We start from the raw sequence: 26,042 nt of genomic DNA, 5'->3' as shown, positions 1-26,042 counted from the left end.
GGAGGGAGAACAGGAATTTCATCCCCATTTTCACAGATACGGCAACTGAGGCATAGAAATTACGTGACCTGTCTAAGGTTACACAGCCAACAATTGCCAGAAGCCAGGTCCTTTCCACTAGTGTTCTTTCCACTAGACCAAGCTGCTTCTCATTCTAATTCTAGAATTTAACATAATATAAATCTAGACTGTAGGCTCATTCTGGGCAGGGAGCGTGTCCACCAACTGTTGTATTGAATAATATAGAGATGCATGATACACACACACACACACACACACACACACACACACACACACACACACAACACAGCTTAAATTCCATGTGTATGCTATACTATAAATGTATAGTGTAGAGATGAGCCTGAAACAAGTTATATTTAAAACATTATACAAGGCTGTAAGACGTTTCCAATATCTTAAGAGTAACTGCAGAATGATAATGAATATACACACAAGATAAATACACCTTTCTAAAATGCAAATTTCCAATTCTTTAAGTTTATACTGCCCCCTTAAAATCCATTTAGAAGAGCCCATCTCTACCTGGGAAAAGATGCAACCCTGAACTTCAGTCAGAAAAACTTTCCCATGAGTACTCAATTCCCCACCCAAAAATCAGAAGGCAGAGGTTCCCACAATCATAATAATTGTGGTATTTGTTAAGTGCTTATTATCTGCCAAGCACTGAATTAAGCGCTGGGGTAGATACAGGATAATTAAGTCCCACATGGGGCTCCCAGATTAAATAGAAGGGATAACAGATATTTAGCCCCAATTTTGTAGATGAAAGAACTGAGGCACAGAAAAGAGTAAGTGACTTACCCAAGGTCACACAGCAGGTATGTGATGGAGTGGAGATTAGAACCCAGAGACTCTAATTCCCAGGCCCATGCTCTTTCCACTAGGCCACGTCTCTATCATTCATCTTTCCAAATTTTGTTACTTTTCAGACACTGATAAAAGAATCTACAAAACTCCAAAATACCTTCTCTCCTTGCATAACTCAAACATGCCCACCAAAAGAACTTTAAAATCTTGCTCCCCTGAAACTTCACATCTGTTTAAAGGCGGGGAAAAGTTTGGCCAGACCCTGAATTGAGCACAGCTCTTGCTTCAATCCTTAAACACCCAACGGCCCTGTGATGTGCAGAAGGTACTGCAAGGCAACAGATCGTGGTTAAGGGTTGCAGTGGGACAGAGCATTTCTGTGCACCCTTGGGGAGTGGCAGCAGGTAATGCTTAATCCTCATCTGTTTTTTTATTTTATTTTTTTTTAACACCACTGTTGAATGTGGCAAGCACACACACCTTGCAATCCACTGGAGTCTTAATTATTTAAAATGTTTTAAGTGATTCTTTTGGGTAACTTAGAAAGCCGTAGCAGTAAGGGCTATTTAGGGATGCCTATTAAGAGTCCTATGCAGACAGGCACTTTGAGGTATTCGATCAGCAGGCAATCTTGGCAACACCCTGGTGTTTGAGCTACACTATTTAATAGTGCGCTGATCACCAGTGAATGAGGGAGGGGCTAGAAAAGGTGCCTTAACTGTCATCTACTTCCAACTCAATACCAATTCACCAGAGGACCACATCCAGTGAAACTTTATCTTGTATGCAATATCAGAAAGAAAACGGATGAAGAGTCAACAGGGTTGTGCTCCGTGAGCCAAGGTTTCATGAAGATCAGGATATCAAAAGACAGGCTGGCTCAAAAATGGAGACAGGACTTGTATGGAACAAACCCATTTGTGGAGCAGATCCTTAAGCGCAAACAACATGGCAAGGCAGAGTGGTCACGCATCCAACTTTTCAGCCAGATTTTCACCCATGAATAGGGTCTTATTTTCAAAAATGAAGGACAGCTATATAGCCAGCTATATATGGGAAGCAGCATGGTTTACTGGATAGAACACAGGCCTGGGAATCAGAAGGACCTGGGTTCTAATCCTGGATCTGGCACCTGTCTGATGTGTGACCTTGGGTAAGTCACTTCATTTCTCTGGGCCTCAGTTCCCTCATCTGTAAAATGGGGATTAAGAATGTGAATCCCATGTGAGACAGGGACTATGTCCAACCTTATTAACTTGTATTCATTCAATCGTATTTACTGAGCACTTATTGTGTGCAGAGCACTGTACTAAGCGCTTGGGAAGTACAAGCTGGCAACATATAGAGATGGTCCCTACACAACAACGGGCTCACAGTCTAGAAGGGGAGACAGACAACAAAACAAAACATGTAGACAGGTGTCAAAATCGTCAAAACAACCAGAATTAAAGCTATATGCACATCATTAACAAAATAAATAGAATAGTAAATACGTACAAGGAAAATAGAGTAATAAATCTGTACAAATATATATACAAGTGCTGTGGGGAGGGGAAGGAGGTTGGGCGGGGGGATGGGGAGGAGGAGAGGAAAAAGGGGGCTCAGTCTGGGAAGGCCTCCTGGAGGAGGTGAGCTCTCAGTAAGGCTTTGAAGGGAGGAAGAGAGCTAGCTTGGCGAATGTGCGGAGGGAGGGCATTCCAGGCCAAGGGAAGGAGGTGGGCCGGGGGTCGACGGCGGGACAGGCGAGAACGAGGTACACTGAGAAGGTTAGCGGCAGAGGAGCGGAGGGTGTGGGCTGGGCTGTAGGAAGAGAGAAGGGAGGTGAGGTAGGAGGGGTCGCGGTGATGGAGAGCCTTGAAGCCGAGACTGAGGAGTTTTTGCTTGATTCGTAGGTTGACAGGCAGCCTCTGGAGATTTTTGAGGAGGGGAGTAACATGCCCACAGCGTTTCTGCACAAAGATGATCCAGGCAGCAGAGTGAAGTATTGACTGAAGCGGGGAGAGACAAGAGGATGGGAGATCAGAGAGGAGGCTGATGCAGTAATCCGGTTGGGATAGGAGGAGAGAGTGAACCAGCAAGGTAGTGGTTTGGATGGAGAGGAAAGGGCAGATCTTGGTGATGTTGTGGAGGTGAGACCCAGAATTTAGAACAGTGCTTGGCATATAGTAAGTGCTTTAACAAGTACGACAATTAATCAACTTACACTTTAGGAATTTGATCTCTCACCTTCATACTGGCGGCAGCTTTCTGACAAATCACCCGTTTTTTGGAGCTTCCTCACATTTTCAGGAAGATTTTCCAGTTTCCTCTTCATACCACTTAGGTTCCTATTATCTTCTGTATCAGATTCTCCACCTGATTTTTTTTTCCTACACTGAATTAAGTTTATCAATTCTTTGAGCCTTTCCTGATCATAATCCCCACAAAAATATGGCTTCCGCTTTGCATCTTTCTCAATTTCACTTTTGGAGGTATTTCTTTTGCGAGATACAATTTTTGAAAAGTCATTTTCTTCTGTGCCTTCATAATCTGAAATGGGACTGAACTGATGGACTCTCTTATTTTCTTCCATCAGTTCTTTTACTTTGTCAACACGAAGTTGATAAGCATCAGACCCAAAGATATAGTTACGCAAGGAACTGTCAATATGGGATTTGTTTTTTGGTGCAGAATATAAGAATTTTCTATCATCCAGCCGTGATTCATATGGATACATGACAAATTCTCTATACTTATCAGAACCAAAGCATCCCTTAAAATATTCATTTACATATTTTGCTACAACAACATTGAAATCGGCTGAAGTGTCCTTACGACACCGAATTAAGGCAAAATGGATGGCTTGAATACATTTCGTGATGTCTGGTATAGCCTCATTGTGTTGATATGGTTCTGGTTTAGCTGAACCTTTCAGTGCTGTGAAGAGAAAAAAATAAAACCTTTTTACCAATTAAGAATATCTGATAGAGGGAAAGGTTTTCAAAGACAAGAACAGCCAGTTCCCCTATATCCCGAGGGTTTGCATTCTTGTAAACAACCACATATTAAGGAAAAATTGTGCTGTATAGGCCAACACTACAGGCCTGTACATATATGTGCAGGCTCAAAAACTATTTCTTCATACACCATAAAATGCCATATCCAAATAGGCTCACACTGTCAGGTGAATGCTACCTAATTCCCTAACAGCATTCTAGCCAAAACACTTACTGATCTTGTCCATCTACCAGGCTGACCTTATCCATCTTAAATTCAGTCTCACATGCTTTAAATTCTATCCTCTTCTCCACCCGACAACAATAGTTCTCCATCCTTTATGACTTCTAGACACATTTCCTGTGTCAGCTGTTCTGGACATTTAACTCCCTCCCAAACCCCCTGCTCCTCTGCACCCCTCTCATCTCTTACCCATTAGGAATTGGTGAAAACATTGATAAATATGAAACCATCAGGTGTGATCACCCTAAAATCTCCAGTCCCTCCTTTCTCCTGCACCCCTCAACTCTCCCATCTTACCTAGCAGTATCTAAAGAGGAGATCTCCCACCTGCTCTCAAAATCTACCCACTCCACCTGCACCTCTGATCCTATCCCTTTCCACTTTATCAAAACACTTGTCCCCTTCCTTCTTCCTTCTCTGGCCACCATCTTGAACCACTTACTTTCCAATGGCTTCTTTCCCTCTGCTTTCATACATGCCCATGTATCCCCATCCTAAAAAACCCCAAAAAACCCTCCCTTGACCCTAAAAACTCCCTCCAGTTACCACCCCATCTCCCTCCTTTCCATTCTTCTCCAAACTCGAGTGCCTTGTCTACACCCACTGACTCCATTTCCTGTCTGCCAATGCTCTCCTTGACCGCTTCCTATCTGGTTTCTGCCCTTCACTTCACAGAAATCACCCTCTTTAAAGTCACCAAATGACCTTCTTCTTGCCATATCAGACAGCCTCTATCCTAATCTTCCTCCACCTCTCAACTCCTTCTCCTGAAACATTACCTATCCTTAGCTTCACTGACACTGTCCTCCTGGTTTTCCTCCTATCTCTCTGACAACTCCTTCTCCATCTCTTTCACAGGATCCTCTTCTGCCTCTTGCCCCCTAACTGTGGGTGTCCCTCAAGGCTCAGTTCGGAGTCCCCTTCTATTCTCCATCTATATCCACTCACTTGGAGAACTCACTTGCTGCCATGGCTTCAACTACCATCTCTATGCATATGATTCCCAAATTTACACCTCCAGCCCCGATCTGTCCCCTTCTCTGCAGTCTCACATTTACTCCTATCTTCAGGAATTTGTTACCACTGGCCCTCTAACAACTCAAACTCAACATACCCAAAACATAACTCATTTTCCCACCCAAACTCTGTCCTCCCATCACAATAGACAACACCACTATCCTCTCTATCTCAGAAGCCTTAACCATGGCACTACTCTCATTCAACCCACATATTCAATGTCACCAAATCCTCTCAGTTCTGCCTTCACAACATTGCTAAAATCCACCTTTTCCTCTCCATCCAAGTTGCTACTACACTGATCCAAGTACTTGTCTTATGCTGCCTTGGCTACTGCATCAGTCTCCTCACTGGCCTCCCTACGTCTCGCCCCATTTGAGTCCTTATTTCACTCCACTGCCCAGACTTTTTTCCTCAAAAACTTCTGGTGTTTGCCCATCCACCTCTGCATAAAACAGAAATTCCTTACCATTAGCTTTATATCACTCATCAGATTGTGCCCTCCCACCTCACCTCCTATTACAACTTGGCCCGCACACTTCAATCCTCTAATACCAGCTTACCCTCTGTGCCTCAATCTTCTCTATCTCACCATCAACCCCTTGCCCACATCCTCCCTCTGACTGAAACTCCCACCCCTCCATTTCTGCCAAAACACCACTGTTCCCACCTTCAAACCCTTGTTAAAAATCACATCTCCTCAAAGAGGCCTTCCCCGATTAAGCCTTCTTTTCTCCAAATGCCTCTTCTTTCTGAGGCATCCTTGTAATCAATTATATTTAATGAGTGCTTACTTTGTACAGAGCATGGTATTTGCACTTGGATTTGTACCATTTATTCACCCACCCTCAACCCCACAACACTTACAAACATATCCATAATTTATTTTAATGTCTGTCTTCCCCTCTAGTCTGTAAGCTCCTTGTGGCAGGGAAAGTGTCTGTCAACTCTATTGCATTTGACTCTCCCAAGAGCTTGGTACAGTGCTCTGCACACAGTAAGTACTCAATAAATACCACTGATTGTAGACACGAGTTATGACATGACAGAGTGCCCACCAATCCCAAGATTAGGATTAGTGCTAAACATTCAAATAAATGGGACTGATTTTAGTGGGTACAGCCAACTATGGTAGCTAATACGAGCAGATATGGAAAGCACTAGGCAGAAGCTAGAGCAGATGATAACGAAGACTTGCTCAGTGTTCCCAGCCTTGAAGCCAGAGCTCTTTTCTTTTGTCACTTGCTCTGCTGCAGGCTGGCCTCCATTTATCTGTGTGTATTGCAGGGAAAGCAAAAATAAGGCAGGGGTAGGACACTTTAGGTGAATCCTGAAACTGGAGGGGTTCAGTTTCTTCTTTTAAATTGAAAAAAAAAACAAACTCTTGAACAATCAGGGTATGAAAGCAAACTCTGAGGACTGACTCAATCAGGTATGAAGCTGAATAATAGGATTCAAATCACACAGTCTACTATCAGTCAAAACTGGGGCTGAGAAAACTCCAGTTGACCTGGAGTTGTCTCAAACTAATGTGAAACGTGCAAACCCTATAGGGGGAACAAGAGGAATCCTGAAAGGTGTCAAACCCAAACAATTATTTAATAATAGGCAGAGCAGGAATCCAGGAACCAGGCCTACTTCTTTCACTTCATTTGCCCTCACCTACTACAAAATTCTGCTCTCCCTTCTGCTCAATCATCGACTCCTGGGTTCACTGACCTCCACTTGGTGTCTATAATCTCCCTTCTCAAGTACCCAGTGCCCCTACCTGCAGCTTGTTACACAGCAAGGCCAATAAAAGGAAAACCTCGAAACATAACAAATGCATTCATAAGCCACCACTACTCTGTCTCCACAGCCTACCACTCTGGGTTTTTCTACTCCTTGGCCATACAATTACAGATACAATCTTCCATTCCCTTCTCAAAGATTTGGGATAAAAGACCTAAAGCTTGCTCTCAGTCTCAAAGGGAACCCAGAGACACAGCCCCACCCACCCTCCGCTGCTTACTGCCTAGTTATATTACCCTCTAAAGGCACTCCTCATACTTACAATACAATTTAGTCAAGAAAACTACATTTTAAATTGAAATATTATAACTCAGAACCAATTTTCTTAGAGGAATAATGGTATGAAAAGGGGATTAGCTCCTGAACCAAGATCAGTATCCTACATAGAATTCTAATCTCTATCAGTTACAGATCAATAATATAATTGCATTTAACATATTTCTATTCAGTTGGCGGGGTTCCACAACAGGAGAGCTAACTTTTACTCCACTGGAAGTAAAATGGATGGGTTACTTCTCTCTAGAGATCAGGTAGCCTTTCCTCCCCACCACCCATTCAAGTTCCAACTCTCCACCCCACCTTCTTTAATCATTTTTCCCCCTTCTCCTCCCACTGTGGCTTAGAAAACAGTTTCCTTAATTCCCCATAACTCCCATGCACTATTCCATCTCCTCCCCTGCCTCCCACCACCTAAACCAAGTACCAGAGGCACACAGAGAATGTCACTGATGTGTTGTAAAGCTGGAATGGGGTGTAATTTCGAAACTCCACGTGAGCCCTTTGTCGTAACTCGAAGTATGGTCATTCAAAAGACTAACCATATTCCCTCAATATTTGACAAACCGCAAGCCTATAAGTGGAAGAATATAGACCAAACCCATTGTTAGACTAAATACCATAGCAGTCCTTACACTTCTCCTCTCCCTACCTTCTTTGGCAAAAGATGGTTTGCAGCCCATTCTATGACCTGCTTCCTTGAGGACTTTATGAAGTTTTCCACTGCAAGAAAGTTTATGGTAGATTTTCTAAATAAATTATAAATAACGTGGATCTCTTGAGCAACAATTCTTGCTTAACAACTGCCAGATAAGTGAATGACTATTCAAATTGCTACTCAAATTATGCTTGTGAAATGTGTCCTATGTAAAAGCTTCTTCGTTGATCTACAGTCATGAGTTTTAGGTAAATCCTTAAAAGAAAAGCAATCACCCAGATTCTTCCTTTTGGACAAAGTCAGAAAAATTAGTTTTCTGAAAAGCATTTGCCAGCCTGTTCAACAGAGAGGAAACTGAACAGCAGATAAAGACAACTCCACAGCCTCAATACTCACCCATACCACCAAACCTCACCATATGCAGGCAGCTAGGAACCAGGCCCACTGATGGCAGTTGGGATGGAATCTTGGTCAGGTTCTGACACTTTAAACCACCTTGACCACCCCCCTGACCCAAACTGATACTACTGGCCGAACACGAGGTATATGAGTGAAGGAAGAGACAAAGGGGCAAGGAACTGCAGCCAGAAGAATTACCTGAGATGGTACGGGGATGATCAATATGAATTCTAAAATAGGAGAAATCAATGAGTTTTTTTAATATAGTCAATAAAAAACCCACTTACGATTCACTACACCTCTAGGCTCTTGAAAGAGAAACAATGCATGTAAGATGTGGGACTTGGTGTTCGGTTGCTCTAAAAAAACGAAATAGAAGTCATGATTGGGAATCCTGTATATTTTCAATGAACTGCTTTAAAAAAAAAAAAAAAACTTACCATATGGAGAAGGCATCTGACAAGGAGAGAGAAAGAAAAGATAGCCTCTGTCTCCTAGCGGTCTAACAAGGACCTACATGTTCAGGATAAAAAAATATACATAAATATGTAGGTAGACAGACAGATGTCCTATTATTCACTGTTATACACTATGTATTATTCTGTGTCCCAGAACATTAGAAGGAACCCCCTGCACCTTGCAAGACCAGTCTAAACTAATTTATTGACCAGATCATTTAGGCCAAATGAATCCCTTCCTCATATACATGCATGCACAAAGAAACCAACATTTGAAATATAGTGGGGATTTTTGTGGCCTAAATTATTTGGATGATATGCTAATAGAAACTTATTCCAAAAGTCCCAGATTCAGGTAAACAGTAGAACTCTGAAAAGGTCAATCAATGGTATTTATTGAGCACTTATTGTGTGCAGATCACTGTACTAAGCACTTGGGAGAGTACAGTGAAATAGAGTTGGCAGGAACGTTCCCTGACCACAAGGGGCTTACTACACTCTAGAGGGGGAGACAGACGTTAAATTATGGATATGTACTAAGTGCTGTGGGGCTGAGGTGGGGTGTACTTAAAGTACTTAAAGGGTACAGATCCGAGTGCAGAGGCGAGACAGAGGGGAGAGGAGGTAGGGGGCTTAGTTGGGGAAGGCCTCTTGGAGGAGATGTGATATTAGCAAGACTTTGAAGGTGAGGAGAGTAGTGGTCTGTTGGCCATGAAGGGGGAGGGAGTTCCAGGCCAGAAGGAAAAAGTGGGCAAGGGCTCAGGGGCAAGACAGATGAGACTGAGGCACAGCAAGTAGGCTGGCATTGGAGGAGCGAAGTACGGGATCTGGGATTTAATTGGAAATCAGCAAAGATAGGAGGGGATGAGTGGACTGAGTGCTTTAAAACTGACAGTAGATACAATCCCGGTCCATAAGGAACTTACTGCCTTCCGGATGATTCTAATTATCAAACACAAAGCTCCTCCACCACTCCAATAAACACATAATCCAATGGGTTTTTAATACACTTTAAGAATCCTGTAGAAGTGAGCATGCTCCTTCTCCTACAAGTGGACAATCAAGGAGCAGAGAGCTATGCCTGCTTCAGATATAGAGGATTACTGGTCAGGCAGTTGTGGGTTCCACTCCACTCTCTTACAGGAACTTCAACCAATAGTTGCTCAAATGTTGGAGGACGAAGAAAACACCTTGTGGATACTGCACAAGTCTCCGGTGGTGTTTTTCCCCATTGTTCATTACTCTGCACAATTGTAAAGAAGAAATTAAAAATTTTTTCCACTCACTAATTTTTCTTTCTCTAGTTTTTGAATTAAATTCTCCAAGTTACTTCCAGTTCTTGTCTTTTCCACAACTTCATAAAGACTGCAATACATTCCACTCTTCAATACTGGTTTAAAGAAAAGAAAATACCTATTGGTTCTTTAATTCTCGAGCAAATGGGTGGAGAGAATATTTGGTAAAATATTTTACCTTACCTTCCTTTGCACCTAGGTATGTTTCTTTATAAAACAGATCTGATGGAATTTTCTGTTTCAGGTGTTCAATGCTCATAATAGTGTCAACATTTAGCTTCTCAGGACTAAAAAAGAAATTTTCAAGTAGTAACAGGTTTCTCTCATTGTAATACTTATAAAATAAGCAATTAAATAAGACCACAAAATTGATCAATATCTACACTATTTCTCAGTTCCACCCCTTCCTCTCCACCCTGGTCCAAGCTCTCATCATCTCAACTAGACTACTGCATTAACTTCCTCACTGGTTTCCCTGCCTCCAACCTGTCTCCTCTTCAGTCCACACCTACACCCTGCTGGTAGGAGCATTTCCCTAAAATGTCACTCAGGCCAAGTCTCTCTCCACTCCTCGAAATCCTCAAGAGCTACCCTGACCAGTAGCTTTAAGGTTTTTCACCAACAACCTCCTTCTAACATATATGCTCCCTTCATTTGCTTCACCCCAGATCACGCTTCTGGCTCCTCCCAAAATAACTGCCTCACCGTGCCTTATAATTAACTCCCACTTGCCTGGAATTCCTCCCCTATGCCAAATCCACTCGAATCTTGATCCGAATCAACTACATTCCTCCAGAAAACCCACTTACAGCTCATACCATCCCCAAAGCCACCTTTTACACTAATGTACATGTCTACGTTTTCAATTTATTCATTGACTTGTTTTCCCTTACTAGTACAAGCTACATCTATGTCTTCCCTCTTGCTCTACTTGTAGGTCATTTATGTTTACTTGTTTTCTCTTCAAATTGTCAGTTACCTGAAGGCAAAGATCACATCTTACCTCTACTGTATTTGCTCAAGCTCTTAGTACAGTGCTCTGGACATAGTAGGTGTTTAAAATTGTGACAGATCACCCATGTAAATAACTTGAAATTTGGGTCTTAGCTAATGCTATTCTGCTCTAAAGATATTTGGTAAGAAAAAATAAACATATGACTTTCTGAAAAGGCAGAATATATATACCAGCTGAGCCAGGAATTATTTAGCCTGGCATCAAGAACTTATGAAAACACAGAAACAGTTTTATGGGAGACTCTGTCAGTGTCCCCCAACAAGCAAGCTGTTATGACATGGAAGGGACTATTCTAGCCTTATAATACACTAGAGGACAATAATTCATAATCAATGCAAAATGTATTAGAACTACATGAATTAACCTCCTTCCAATAAAAATCAAGCAAGCCCATGTGACATGTAAAATAGAAACAAAACCAAAAATGAAAGCCCCCGAGAAATAATATTTTAATAAACTCTTTAAAAAAAAAAACTAGTTCAAATTTTGGCTCTAGAAAGGGAATGAGTTCTCTCACCCACCCAAACAGAGAAACAGAATAAAACCCAGTGGAGGAGGTAAGGGACAGAGATAGAGTAGTAAAATTGCTCTTCACCTGACGCTGTGTGTAGAAAGACAGCACTATTTGGAGGTGTGACATACGGATACAGCAGTTGCTCTGCACTGGCAGTACAATTCTGCTACCAGCACAAAGCTGTCAGTTCAAGCCCTCGGGCTCTATTTCTGATGCTCTATTTAAGGCACAAAGAAATGGCACAAGGACTGAGATGCTTTGGCCCCCAAGGCATTATGAGGTACCCTCAGCTACCCTGGGAAAGCAATAGGTGCCCCAGGTCCAGGGTGCTACCTAATGTTTTGTAAAGTCTATGGAGGCTGGAATCTCCCACAGATCTGGAAACAGAGGAATGGGCTTGTGCTGGGCCGGATCCCCTGAGCATGTCAGCAAGCCTCCAATCTATCCAGAGCCTTGGTCACTCCAGTTCAGAAAATGCTCTGGGTTTTTAGCTGACTTAAGGATGCACTGTTATGGAGCACAGGGGATACTCTCTGGGCCAGTAATTCATCTATTGAGCAGGCACCTGATAAAAATGATGGTACACAGAAAATGCAGTAAATACCTTTGGTTTATTAAATGCTTGCTGTATGCCAAGTACTGTCTTAAGCACTGGAGTAGATAAAAGAAATCAATTATAGAGGGCTCAGGAAGGTGTACTTTGCAACCAGAGAGACATAAACATAAAAAAACCTAAAATATATATTTTTTTTTACAAAATGAAGCCTTCCTAAATATACTAATCTCACCCCCCAAATCAGTAATGAAGACTACTTACAAAGCAAATAATTTTAGAAGAGAAGGGGTCTTCTGAAAATATTTTAATCACATTTCTACTTAGAGAAAGTGCCTACTGAACAAGTGTCAATCCACATAAGGAAGACAGAGTCCCAATTCTGCACCAACCACAAGAATCTTGATTTCCACCTGCCTACCTGGTTTTAGACTCTTGGGTCAAAGAGTCAGTACACATTATGGAAGCAGAATTTGGAGAGCCAAAGTCCTAGCCAGGGTACTGAACGGCTCCTCTCTTTTTTAGCTTCTGGTGTCCAATGTGCAGAGCCCTCTTTGTTAATGTGAAAACAAGTTGTTAATATCTGCACCATAAAATGATAATTTTTTTTCCCAATGCCTATCAGTTTGCCTCATGTATTCAGTATCTCACTCATATGCCAGAGTGCCAGCTTTTCATTTCAAGCATGGGCTCACTTGGAGCGGGTAATCCCAGGAGGTAGGGCATGGAGAAAAAATTACAGATGATGACATGCAGACAGCTAGACACACACATACATGCACACAGAAAAGAAAGGAGCTAAGGCCAGAGAGACAGCCTCAGCCAGGAACCAGCTTCCCACAGGCCCACATCACACTGAAAGGGGCAGGGTGGACATACCAAAGAACTGGGGGAGCCAAGCTACGTGTCATGAGCCCCATGTGGGACAGGGACTGTGTCCAACCTAATTCACTTGCATCTACCCCAGCGCTTAGAATAGTATTTGACACATAATAAATGTTTTACAAATACAATTTAAAAAAAAAAAGTATGGACTGGCAAAGGGAGAGACAGGATGCAAGGAGGTCAGCAAGGAGGGATGGGATAGCCCCATCACTCCACTGGCATTAGTGCCCTGGCACCCATGCTCTCATTCAAATTTAAGGTATAAAGCAATTTGGTGACTTACTGAATAATCAGGTTGAATAAGAGAGATGACCAAACCTCTCACTACTAAAAAAACTAAGCATTAGGCACGCAAATTCCATTATTTTTATAGTTTATAAAACAAATGGTAAAAATGTCAAGAATTAGTTAGAAACTGAGTAGGGAACTGCAGTAGCCACCAGTTATTACCAATGGCAGTAATCTATTGAATCTATTGTGGGGAACCCACATCCTTCATTTTCTATTCCTAGGGAAGAGTACACAAGACCCCATTTAACTCTGATGGTCAGAAACATGAGTCAAGAATCACCTCTGCTCTCTGGAGCCTAATTCCTTGCCCTGCAGGGAGTTATTTTTGGCTTCTTTCCAGCTCAGAGAACATACAGCAACAAAAAATGCTTGGGTTCTGTCCAAGGTCTGAAAATAGGGCTTTCCAGAACAGAAAATGGGCTACAAGAGTATTAAACTCACTGCTCCCATTTCTGACCCCAAGGTAGGCATCAAGCAGGGCTTCCTGGATCCCCTCCCAGGATCAAAAAATGGGCCATAGGCATCAGGTTCCATCTGTAGCAGCTTTTGGAGTCTGTGTAAGAGAGGGGCTAAAAATAGCCTTCTCCTGCAGAAAGAGAGAGGGGCCTGCTACAAGGGAGAAAGTAGATTCTTGGGTCATATGTACAATCTTTGGGTAGGAGTCCACAGGATCCCACACAATTTAGATTATAGGGATGAAGCCATTAGCTGTGCACCCACAGCTTTCTGGACCCTCTACTTCATCCCTCAGCGTGGCTCAGTGGAAAGAGCCCGGGCTTTGGAGTCAGAGGTCATGGGTTCAAATCCCGGCTCCGCCAACTGTCAGCTGTGTGACTTTGGGCAAGTCACTTCACTTTTCTGGGCCTCAGTTCCCTCATCTGTAAAATAGGGATTAAAACTGTGAGCCCCCCGTGGGACAACCTGATCACCTTGTAACCTGCCCAGTGCTTAAAACAGTGCTTGGCACATAGTAAGTGCTTAACAAATACCATTATTATTATCCCTCACTGTAAAATGGGTCAAGCTGAAAGCTGAAGCTCTAACAGGGCTCCAGATCACAGCTCTATCCCATCCCCAGGGGAAACAAACATATTGGACCCTAAACCAGGAACAGGTTTCCTGCCGAGAGAGAGAGAGAGAGAGAGAGACAGAGAGAGAAAGAGAGAGAGAGAGAGAGAGAGAGAGAGAGGAGAGAGGAAGCACACCCACCTCCCTGACCACAGAATTCAGCCTCATTAATTCCTCCCAATACGACTCTCTACAGATCTTCTGTACTCAAAATGAAGTTAATATCCTTACTCTTCCTAGAGTTTGAAAAGAACTAAAACTCACTATTCAGAACCATCTTCTCACAATTTGCAATTTGTACTTAATACTTACAGCTTGAAGGGTAGGAAAGCACGGGTTGCTGACTTCAAGGAAGCAGAGCACAAAAGTTTCCCTTTATTTAAGAGCTGTCCCCTCCACAAGGTGTAATTAGGTTTATCTATGCAAGAAAGAATGCAATAGCAATCAAATCTGACTTATTCTTTAACCATGACCAGAAAAGAAAGGTAGTGATGATAGAAAGAGGGAAAGGGGCCTCCACACAACAAGCCCTAAATGGACAAGTGAGAAACCCCACACTTCCTATTTACAATTTATTAGGGACATTTTGGTTTTGGTAAAATTCATAGTATGAATCCAAATTTCTAAAAAAAATTCTAATGGAACAAAAATTAATGCACAAATTGCCCTAGAGCACTTTACCCATGTATGAGCTGTATTAGATGTAATAACGATAACTGCGTGCCAAAAAGTCTAAATTAGTAACTCATAATTCCAAAAAATGCTGTTAAAATCTTTCTAGGATTACAAACCTAAGTGAGATTGATCAATAGCCTGGTCAGCTTTATGCAACCATGGTACTGATTAAATTGAAGTCCCTTCTGACATGATCATTCACTTCAATTCAATTCATTTGATCTATGGTTTAGTTTACAGCTCAAATGTAAACAGCTGCCTTTAGTTTGTGACATATATTAACCATAGAAACTGAAATTACATCATTACAAGTGGGAAAATTCTGCAGATATGGCCACATATATTTCTTGAGCACAAATAGGATTTTTCATGAATTATTTTTAGGGGACAAAATGCACATAAACCACAGACATGTCTATTAATCAGATCATGAACTACCTGCACAATTTGGGAGATATTTTTATTTCTGGCTGAGGGTGGAGTGGATGTTTTGCTCCACGCATTGAAAAGTAGACAGCTTCAGCACCTGACACATTTAGTACTACGGAAAACATCAACCATAAGATCAAACAGAACTTTCTTCTAATTCTTACACCATGCAGACTATTAAATTATTCTGTATACTCCCAAAAATCAAATTTAATAAGACTTACCTGCACTTCTATCTGAATTAAAGCTGACTGATCTGAAAAAAATATAAAACCGTATTACATTCAACAGAGACACTGGTATTTTATTTTTGAGTTAAGTGAGCAACAATCTGTCAATGGTATTTTCCCGAGCATTTAGAGGGTGCAGAGCACTGTACTAAGCACTTGGGAGAGTACAATACAATAGCACCAGTAGACATGATCCCTGCCTACAAGGAGCTTACAGTTTAGTGGGGGAGACAGACACTGAAATAAGTCAGATAGAGGTAATGGCAGAATATGTACATATAAAGATATGTACATAAGTGCTGAGGGTGGGGAGAATATCAAGGGTTTAGGGAGATACAGATCTAGGTGCCTGGGCAAGATAGAAGGGAGAGTGGGTACAGGAAATATGGGTTTATTTGGGGAAAGCCTCTTGGACATGTGATTTTAGGATGACCTTGAAGGTGGGAAAAGTGATGGTCTGTCAGACAAGAACAGGAAGTGAGTTCCAGGCCAGAAACTGGATTTGGGCAAGGGGTCAGCAAGACAGATGAGATCAAAGTACAGTGAGTACGCTGGCATTGGAGGAACAAAGGGTTTGGGCAGGGCTTTAGAGAACAGCAAGGCAGAGTACGGGAAGAGCTTATCGAGTGCCTTAAAGCCAATGGTGAGGAGTTTCTGTTTGATGTGGAGGTGGATGGGTAATGATTGGAGGTTTTTAAGGAATGGGGAAGACATGGGCTGAACTTATTTTTTTTTAGGAAAATGATAATGAGGTATTCAATGATACATCAGTGCAGTATGAACTGGCATGAGGAGAGAAAGGAGGCAGGGAGGTCAGTGAGGAAGCTGATGCAGTAGTCAAGGTAGGATGTAAGCTGGAGAAGAAAGGATGGATTCTAGAGATGTGAAGGTAGAACTGACAGGATTTGGTGAAAGATTGAATGTGTGGGTTGAATGTGAGAGAGGAATATACAATACCACCAAAGTTAGGGGCTTATGAGACTGGGAGATGGTGGTGTTTACAGAGATGGAAAAGTCCAGGAAAGACAGGGTTTGAGTGGGAAGATGAGGAGTTCTGTTTTGGACATACTAAGTTTGAGGTGCTGGCAAGACATCTAGGTAGAGATGTCCTGAAGACAGGAGGAAATGCAAGACTGCAAAGAAAGAGAGAGATCAGGGCAGAAGAGGTAGACTTGGGAATAATCTTTGTAGAGACAGCAGTTGAAGTGAATCATGAAATAGGCTGTTTCATATTAGAGTAGCTCAATCTAAATTGTGATATATCTAAATACTACAAAAAATTGTGAAGAGAAGGAAATTGCCAATTTTTTATAAGCAAAGTTTTAGAGTTTATTTTAGCTGTAACATTAAATTGAGTCAATGGACACCATAAAAACAATTGGTCAAAGACCCTTCTGTGAAAACAGTATGACAATTTCTTTCATCTTACCTTGATGAGGGCAAAAACTTTGGACCTTGTACGATATCATCCTTATAAGCAAATGATACAACGGCATATGGACAAACATGCCTTGGTCTGCGTCTGAGCTCATCAAAACCATACTCATAAAAATAATACTGAAAATAAGTAAAGGCCAAATTAATTATCAAGACAAAATTGACCAACTTTTTCCTGCCACAACATTTTATTCAAGGCTAAGTTTAAGAATTAACACATTCACAAATTTTAAGAAACTGAAGGACCTTCAGAAATTTCACAGTTTATCTAAAACATGAAAACTGAATTCACTTACTTGAGTAAGTTCAAATGCTCTGTAAGCCAATAGTGAAGTAATTCTATTACCACTCTTTGACACGTGACATTCATGCTTCGGTGTTGGATCCAAAGCACTTTTAGTCACTGTTGAATCCAGATTTTTTACACCCATGTGATCATATACACTTTTCATTCTCCCCTAAAATAAATCAAAAATTTAGTAGTTAGATCATATGCTGCAGTTTTATTGCACTAGTAGTGCTAAAGATCAATCCTCTCTACAGATCACCTCTCAGAAAAGAACCCAAACATTTTGGGAAAAGAGAAAAAAAAACACCTAGGAACAAAGAAGCATTGTGTAGAAACAAAAGTTGGAACAAAATACTGTACTGATAGGCTAAGGTCCAAAGGAGTGAGGCACCAAACAAAAGAACTTGAATTGCCTAGTTACAATAAAATCCAGTTAATATCTTAGTCACTGAACTATGCTAGTACCACCTCCATACCCTCTCTTTCACTCTTTTGCAGTGGAATGGAGCACAGCAACTGGTCGATAAGTCTCATTAGTTCTGTGTTTAATAAATTGCACTTTCATTGGCAGACGTTGATGTATTTTATAAAATGTGAATACCAAACAGTAGAGAAGGGAAATTTTTCATTTTCTGTAGCATTTAGAAAACCTTCTGGGACTTAAGTGAACTGAAAACGCAGGCCAATTTTTTACCTTTGGTAAATGAAATTCAGTGTTACCTTTATTATTTTAAAAACAACAACATCACCCGTTGCTCCAGGTTCCAAAGGATTAGCTTGTAATAAGTCAGCATACTTGGAAAGGTAAATACCTAGTGGAGGAAGCAGAAGGCTTAGTGATGGTTTTAACATTTAAATCCAGTACACTGGAGCAAGATTCAGTACACAGGGATCATGTCTGATCTGATTGTCTTATTTCTACCCCAGTGCTTAGCATAGTGCTAGGCACACCTTAGGCATTTAATACCACAGCTGCTATTTAATAAGGCAAAGAGAAAATAAATCTCCAAATATTGTTCCTGAATCTTAGAGGCAGTGATTTCTCGGAAGACTACAAAAACTGAGAACACTCCCCTTCTGAAAACTCAGTTTTAAAAAAAGAAATATGGAAATGTGACATGCAAGAAAATGTGAACACTTCTCAGTCACTGGACTCTGCCTAGCATTGAGCTAAGCATTACAGCTCTGAATTTTTCCTTCAGTGAATTGTGTTTATGTATGGTAAAACAATTCATTATATAATGTAAGCAAGTGTGTGCGTATAAATGTATATATATATATAATTGCAAGTATTGCATTTATTCTACAATGCACCACAGCAAAGAAGCAAGGAGCAGTCCATGCAGTGCAGGATCTTCACAAAGTCAGGTCCCAAACATGGCACCCTCCCAACTCTAGACTATAAGCTCATTGTGGAGGAGACACGTCTACCAACTGTTATACTGTACTCCCCCAAGCATGGTAAATGCTTAATAAATACCATTGATTGATGGCAGGGTGAGGTCTGTGTCCTGGCCATTCCCCACACTCTCCTGCAACCAGTCAAGAGACAGACTGTCCCCATTTCCCTCTGCAGCCACAGGAAAAAAAAATGAGGTGCAGCTATGCAGCCTTTTTATTTCTTCTGAATTTCAGTGTATAGTTATTACTTTGAAGCCCTGTGCAGGCAGTTTTCCTTAAAAAGGCTATTATCTGATACCCGTTTGAATTGTTCCTGAAGCACTTCATTGATTATGAGTGAGTAAGCTTTACTGGGAATTGAGTTAGATTTTTTTTCTGTGTGCATTTTCTCTCCCAATTTTAGATTATGAGCTGAACAAGGGTAGGGAGAGACTGTGCCTAATTAATCCTCACAGTTTTTTCCTCAGCAACTAGAAACTGGTATTTCACATCTCACAGTGTGCTTAATTGTGCTAATGAAGAAAATGACTCTAAGACTCATTCTTGACAGGAGTTCTGGGGTCCTCCCTAGCTGAGACTGTGGGCACAAAGCTTTTGACATGAAGATTCCATCTTTCCCCTCACCACCCTGAATCTGCCCATTCTTCTTCTTTCTAATTTAATCAGACCATCAGATAATCAAAGGTTGCAATGGCTGCAGTTACTGTCTCTTACTAATCCAAGATAAAACTGGTATCAAAGCAAATAGATAGGTACTATATTCCTTTCCCAGGTGCACTGTAAGACAGTCTAAACTAATTGCAAGAACATGAACAATAATACATACTGAAAATGATAATTTAAAAAAATCAGTCAAATGTAAACAATAAGAAAATAAAAATAGTTACCCATGGATGGGTTGCCAAGAATTGCTACTTTGGATTGTCCCACCTGTAAGCCTTTTTCACATATACTTTGCACCTAAATTAAACAAAACAATATTTTACATTAACAATAACAAAATCCATGATGGAAAGTAAATGGATCATTTGTAGACCTATAAATGCAAAGCAATTTAAGGTCCAGAATTACATTCCTTGAAAACTTCTTGGTTAATACGTTATGATAGAATTTCAGTGTGAAAATAAATTCACATAACTAACCCACTGCTATTAAACACATGTAGTGCTTTCTAATAATTAAGGCAATTAAGCTTATATGGCTTCCCTACGGCTTTTAAATGTAGAAGGCATCTACCCATTTGCAAGTTGAGGAACACTGCTTCTTGCCAGTGCTGAGCTACAGCATACAGTTTGGATTCCTACCCATTCACCCGCAGAGTATCCCCTTTAAGGGAAAAACTGGAAGTAGCGAAATGTTTTTAAAAGGAAGGAAAAAACCAAGAAGCGCTTCCCACAAAAGATGGCGACGTTGCTGAAGCTGCTTCTTCCAACTCTTGAGAAAAGTTTCATAAATGTGGTGACCTTGCTAAGTGCTCTCTTTATATGTACGTTTGCCATAGTGCCTCTCTTAGACAGAACACCATGATTAGGGCATGTTCTGACAACACAAGTTTATTTGGGCTTAGCACACTGCACTACCAAACAAAATGCTTGTGTGCATGCATGTGGCAACAGGATGAGTGAGCCCAACAGCCCAAGTTTGCCTTCATAAGAACACAACCTCCATGTTATCAGAGACCTGGGAGTACTGAATTATAAATGCTTGGAATACAGTAATTATCTTTACTGAGACTACTTTTTCCTATATCCTTGAGACTCAGGACAGACTTTTCCTCAAGCTTCGGTGGCATGATTTTCATTGCTGAAAGGACATCAGGAATAAGGATGAGATAAAGTAAGAGATAAAAATTTGTTGCAGTGGTGTCTGAGACTGCACAGTTAATGGGTTTCAGCACCGCTGTAGCCTGTACCATCTGCTCAAGTACCACCCAGTGCTGTGCCATCAAAGTAAAGCCAAGTGAGGGGGACCAGAACAGCACCGAATTCAAGGGTAACGGCGTAAGCCAAAGCAACTGGACAAACCCAAGAATAGCCAGCCAAGCATGACCCTGAGCCAGTGATAAGGGTCACAGAGCCCCAGGGGCCTGGAATTTCACTTCTCCAGCTCTAGGGCTCCTTTGGGTTTTCAAGATGACTGCCAGAGCCAAGGAAAGGGCTATTTCCGTCCTATTTCATGAAAGACAGATCGTCACTCTCTTCACCTTCAAAGCCTTATTAAAAGCACATCTCCGAGAGGCCTTCCCCAACTATGCCTTCATTTCCCCTACTCCCTCTCTGCATCATCTAAGCACATGGAACTGTACCCTTTAAGTACATGATATTCACCCCACTCTCAGCACTTACATATTATAAAATATTTATTTCTATTGATGTCTGAATCCCCCTCGTTATGGGCAAGGAACGTGTCTACAAACTCTTGTACTATACTCTACCAAACACTTAGTATAGTGCTCTGCACACAGTAGATGCTCAATAAGTACCACTGATTGATCGATTAACCTAAAACAAAAACTGGTGTGAAGAGCTTAGTGTATCATCTCTAGCATCCACATCATGGGTTAGTAACTTCAGAGAAACATCAAATCTCAAAGATTAAAAATGTATTCAAATTTTGGTCCAAGGAAAGTTGTGAACTTAGAAAAACTGATTATCCCAATAAACTTCTTCATTTAGCAATACGAAGTAAGTGTAATTAATGGATTGAATTATCTAAGCTTTATAAAGGTCTATTAAGTCTAAGGTGATTCAAAATTGCACCCGAGAAGCAGCGTGGCCTAGTGGAAAGAGCATCTGGGTTCTAATCCTGGCTCTCCCACTTGTCTGTTGTGTGACCTTAGGCAAGTCACCTAACTTCTCTGGGCCTCAGTTACCTCATCTGTAAAATGGGAATAAGACTGTGAGCCCCATGTGGGACAGGGACTGTGTCCAATCTGATTAGCGTGTATCTTCCCCCAGTGCTTAGTACAGTGCCTGGCACATGGTAAGCATTTAATACAATTTTTAAAAAATACTAAATAAAATGCATTGAGTCTAAATTTTATTAAGTAGGTGCTCTCACCTGAGGCCGATCAACCATCAGAAACGCATAGGATTCTACAAGTTCTTTTTCTAGACGCCCATCAAATTTCAGCTCTCTCCGTTTTTCTGTGAACTATTATAAAATAAAGTTTTTAATAACTTCAAAGTTAGTCTCGCCTTCATGTTAAAGGAGTAAATTTATAGTAACTTCTTTACTGTCTCTACAAAGGCTAAATTTAAGAGATTTTCATAATTTTCAACTCAATGACTCTCTAACATATTTCCCATATTCACATGCAATAATAAAAGCTACAAGGGGTCACGTGTGTGTCACTTACTGCCACAATGGAATACAATTAGACAGATTAACGCTATGTGCAGACCTACAATTTCAATCTTCTAGGTTAAAAGGGTCAGTTGGCATAGTTTATATTTTTATACAGCCTGGAAAATAACAGGTAAATATCAATTTTCTTATTTCAAACAGCGTGGCCTGGTGGATAGAGCCCAGAACTGGGAGTCAGAAGGCCCTGAGTTCTAAACCTGGCTCCACCATTTGCCTGCTGTGTGACCTTGGGCAAGTCATTTAACTTCTCTGTGACTCAGTTACTTTAACTGAGGATATTGTGGGACAGGAACTGTGTCTAACTTAATTAGCTTGTATACAGCCCAGTGCTTAATACAGTGCCTGGAACATAGTAAGCACTTAATAAATTACATTATTATTACTATTATTATTCATGAGGCAAAGATTTCAGGGGCACTGGGATGACTAACAAATGTCTATTAACTAGGTAAATTTAGTACAGTGCTTGGCACATAGTAATTAACAAAAACCAAAATTATTCCTCTAGAATATAAGCTCATTGTGGGAAGGGACTGTGTCTACCGACTCTATTATACTGTACTCTCCTAAACGCTTAGTACAGTGCTCTGCAGACAGTAAGCGCTTAAATACGATTAATTGATTGAATTTTAAGCAGCGATTAAAAACTCACCTCCTTTTCCAAAAGCTCACTATGAATCAAGCTTGCTCGTTTATAGTTAAAATTAGCCACTGAACCTGGCTCAAGGTAAGAGGAGTGCAGAATTTTTAGAACATCGTCGAACTCTCGAGAACCTGCAGTAAGAGGCTGAAACAGTGCTGGAAAAAAAAATTATCAGGAGTTTTAAAAATATTCATTTTAACAATTGCTTTATGCTTGGGTGGGTGTTTTTTCCACTCATCTGATGCCCCACCCCTCAATCTTATTTCATGGTTAAGGGAATTCAGGAGACACTGGGTTATTTAGTTTTGGGGGGTTTTGCTTTTTTTTTTTTAAATCAGAGGGAGGAGGGTTGTTTTGCTTTTAAAGAAAAAAACCTGGAGGATCCAATGAAGAAAGATGAAATAGAATAGCTATTGTGAATCTGGAAGCCAAATACCCAAAATTCAAGCTATCACCACCTACAAAACCTCTTCCCACGAATCAAGGATTAAGGAAAACAAGGTCCCCTTGCCCCCTGTGAAGGTAGGAAGTGTGTTAAAGGCAAATTTACATGAGCAGTTCCTAGGTTTCTGCCACCTGAATTGGCAAATTACAATGGCATCAGATATACTTGGGGTCGGGCACCCAGGTACAATACTGAGGACTTTAACTTGATGGTGATTCCTCAATGTTGGACCAGTCACACTGGCAAGCATTAGAATCTTAGGCTATGGCCAAGCAAGACCCTGATGTTTTTAACACCCACTAGGTTTGGAACAATGTGAACTCCAAAACTTCTGGCCAGTGCAAGGCTTTACTGCCCCATGCATTTTGTGGATGCAATCAATCAATGGTATTGATTGAGCACTTACTATGCTCAGAGCACTGTACAAAGCACTTGGAAGAGTACAGTACAAAAGAATTAGCAGAAATGTTCCCTGCCCATAACAAGCTTAGAGTGTAGAGAGGGAGATTGACATTAATATGAAAAAATAATTTACATACAATTTGAAGATATGTAAATAAGTACTTTGGTGTTGGGGGTGAGGTGAATAACGAATGTCCAAAGGTCACTGATCCAAGTACGCAGATGACAGTGCTTAGAACAGTGCTTTGCACATAGTAAGCGCTTAATAAATGCCATTATTATTATTATTATTATTATTGACAAAAGGGAGATGTAATACTGAATTTGACTTGTGACTTTAATCACAGACATGTAATCGACTCAGCAGCTATTCTGAACAGCCGAGGTCATTATTAGCATGCACTTTATTATACCATAAACTTTTAGGTAAATAACCATGGCACTGTGGAAGATCAAGCCATTACAGGACAATGAAAGCAGACATTGCCCAAAAGAACAGAAGCACTGGCTGTACCTGGCCAGTTCACATGCCGAGTCAATTCCACAGCACTAAGAAACACTAGACTACTGAATGAAAGGCAACTCACAGACAGTCCTTTTGGAGTCTGTTCAGAACAATGGCTATCAAGGGGTTGGCCAACATTCACTCGGATCAGGCCTTCCAAATCTACCCAGAGGTTTAAGTGACCATCTGATGACATTATCCCACCCATAAAACAAAAGCACTTTGACACCATCGTCAGTTCATATGCTCCACAATGATGAGTGGCGATGAAGAATGATTTGACAAAACCTTAGAAAGACTCATTGCGTAACATCATCAGCTTGATAACATAACTAATAATCTAAGTAAAATGGGCAGTCTTTACGGTGAGAGATGGTAGGGAGCCCCAAACGTGGAAGAAAGTCAGCAGATCTCAAGGCTTAACAACAATGGTCTATTCTTGGTGGATGAATGCACCTGAACACTATCCTGTGATCACTAAACACCATCTTCTACCTGCCCAATGAAAACATCTTGCCTACATCCACCATCTAAACAGTGGACTCTCATCAACTATATCAAAACAGAGCAGAGGGACCTCAAGGATGTGTGGGTTACAGCAGCCATGCGTGGAGCAGAATGCCCAAGGGACTATCTTCTGATAAGCTTCTAGCTCCCGCTAGGTGTGCATCCTTTTCCAACTACCAAGACAGCTGTACAGCCTCGTGGAAAATGAAGACTTCCATAATCATTTCAAAGAGGGAACCAACCCCAATCTCCAATATAAACAAGGGCATAGACAGTTCTCCATAATATGATCTACTAAACAGCTGCTGAGTTTACTACAAATGTCTGAAAGGATAAAAAGTGTACTTGTACCAAAACAAGTACGGCACCAATATCACTTGGCAAGGTGTACAGAAACCCATGTTGCAAAATGCAAATCAAGATAAGGAACAAGTTTGACGGTTGGTGGGTGAGATGCCAAAGCAGAAGAGATCCAAGGCTATGCAAACTATCACCAAAACAAACACTTCAATATGCCACTAAAAGTTACAGGTGTCTGTACGTGCTGCTAGAGTGCCTCTGAAGGTGGTTCCAGCCTCATCACAGATAAGGAGGGATGCCAACAACATTTTAATATTCTTCTCAACACGCCCAGAAGATGAGGTCCTGCAAAACACCGAACACATGCCAACATGAAAAAGCACGGCACACCACCCAGCAACTGAGGAAATGCACAGTCAGAACCATGGAGAGGGCACCCTTTGCTGAAATACACAAGCATGCACGGGACAATCTGCTTAAACACAATCTTCTTCAATATACGGAACACAGGAGATGCCACAAGATCTCAAAGATGCCATCATCATCTTCAAGAATCAGCCATATCTACTAAGCACTTACTATGCACAGAGCACTGTACTAAGTGCTTGGAAGAGTACAATATAATAAATTTCACAGACACATTCCCCGCCCACAGCGAGCTTACAGTTTAGAAGAAGGATCTACAGTCTGGAGAAATGGTGAAAGATCAGAATGTGGCAACTATGAAAGCATTACAATACTCTTCACTGCTGGAGGATCCCTAAGCAGAATACTCCTGGATTAGCTATTGAAAGTATTGTTGAGGCACACTCCTGGAATCATAATGTGCTTCAGACCAGTTTGGCACCCTGGGTGTAATCTTTACAGCATGTCAGGTACAGAAACTTTTTCACAGACCATAAGATAGCATTTGACACCATCAGTAGTTCTGGACTCTGGAAATAGCTTAGTAAATTTGGCTGCCTTAGAAATTAATTAAAATTCTGAGACTACTTTCAAATGGCAGTTCAGTGCAGATACAAGCTAAACAGGTACGTGTAAACAGGTAAACACAGTACATGTCCCACACGGGGCCCAGATTCTAAATCCTCACTTTTCAGATACGGTAACTGAGGAACAGAGAAATGACTAGCCCAAGGTCACACA

The 26,042-nt window shown here is 41.1% G+C and overlaps 1 protein-coding gene across 5 annotated transcripts in view; it reads right to left on the bottom strand.

The window, feature by feature from the left end:
* Window positions 1-26,042, bottom strand: part of TASOR (transcription activation suppressor) — a 57,219-nt gene that overhangs the window by 20,408 nt on the left and 10,769 nt on the right. For all 5 annotated transcript variants that reach the window (XM_038771986.1, XM_038771988.1, XM_038771987.1 and 2 more), the window contains exons 3-15: window positions 22,747-22,892; window positions 21,789-21,881; window positions 19,616-19,688; window positions 18,048-18,139; window positions 17,335-17,496; window positions 17,031-17,158; window positions 15,596-15,627; window positions 14,580-14,685; window positions 10,125-10,228; window positions 9,933-10,036; window positions 8,629-8,701; window positions 8,476-8,547; window positions 3,055-3,744 (exon numbers count right to left, since the gene is read on the bottom strand). In XM_038771986.1, coding sequence (XP_038627914.1) covers window positions 3,055-3,744; window positions 8,476-8,547; window positions 8,629-8,701; window positions 9,933-10,036; window positions 10,125-10,228; window positions 14,580-14,685; window positions 15,596-15,627; window positions 17,031-17,158; window positions 17,335-17,496; window positions 18,048-18,139; window positions 19,616-19,688; window positions 21,789-21,881; window positions 22,747-22,892 — 1,875 coding nt within the window. The remainder of the gene's footprint in view (window positions 1-3,054; window positions 3,745-8,475; window positions 8,548-8,628; window positions 8,702-9,932; window positions 10,037-10,124; window positions 10,229-14,579; window positions 14,686-15,595; window positions 15,628-17,030; window positions 17,159-17,334; window positions 17,497-18,047; window positions 18,140-19,615; window positions 19,689-21,788; window positions 21,882-22,746; window positions 22,893-26,042) is intronic.

Source organism: Tachyglossus aculeatus, chromosome X1, assembly GCF_015852505.1.
Source record: "Tachyglossus aculeatus isolate mTacAcu1 chromosome X1, mTacAcu1.pri, whole genome shotgun sequence".
Lineage (NCBI taxonomy): Eukaryota > Metazoa > Chordata > Mammalia > Monotremata > Tachyglossidae > Tachyglossus > Tachyglossus aculeatus.
Note: the sequence above shows the minus strand (reverse complement) of the source record. Positions and strands in the feature narration are given on the sequence as shown.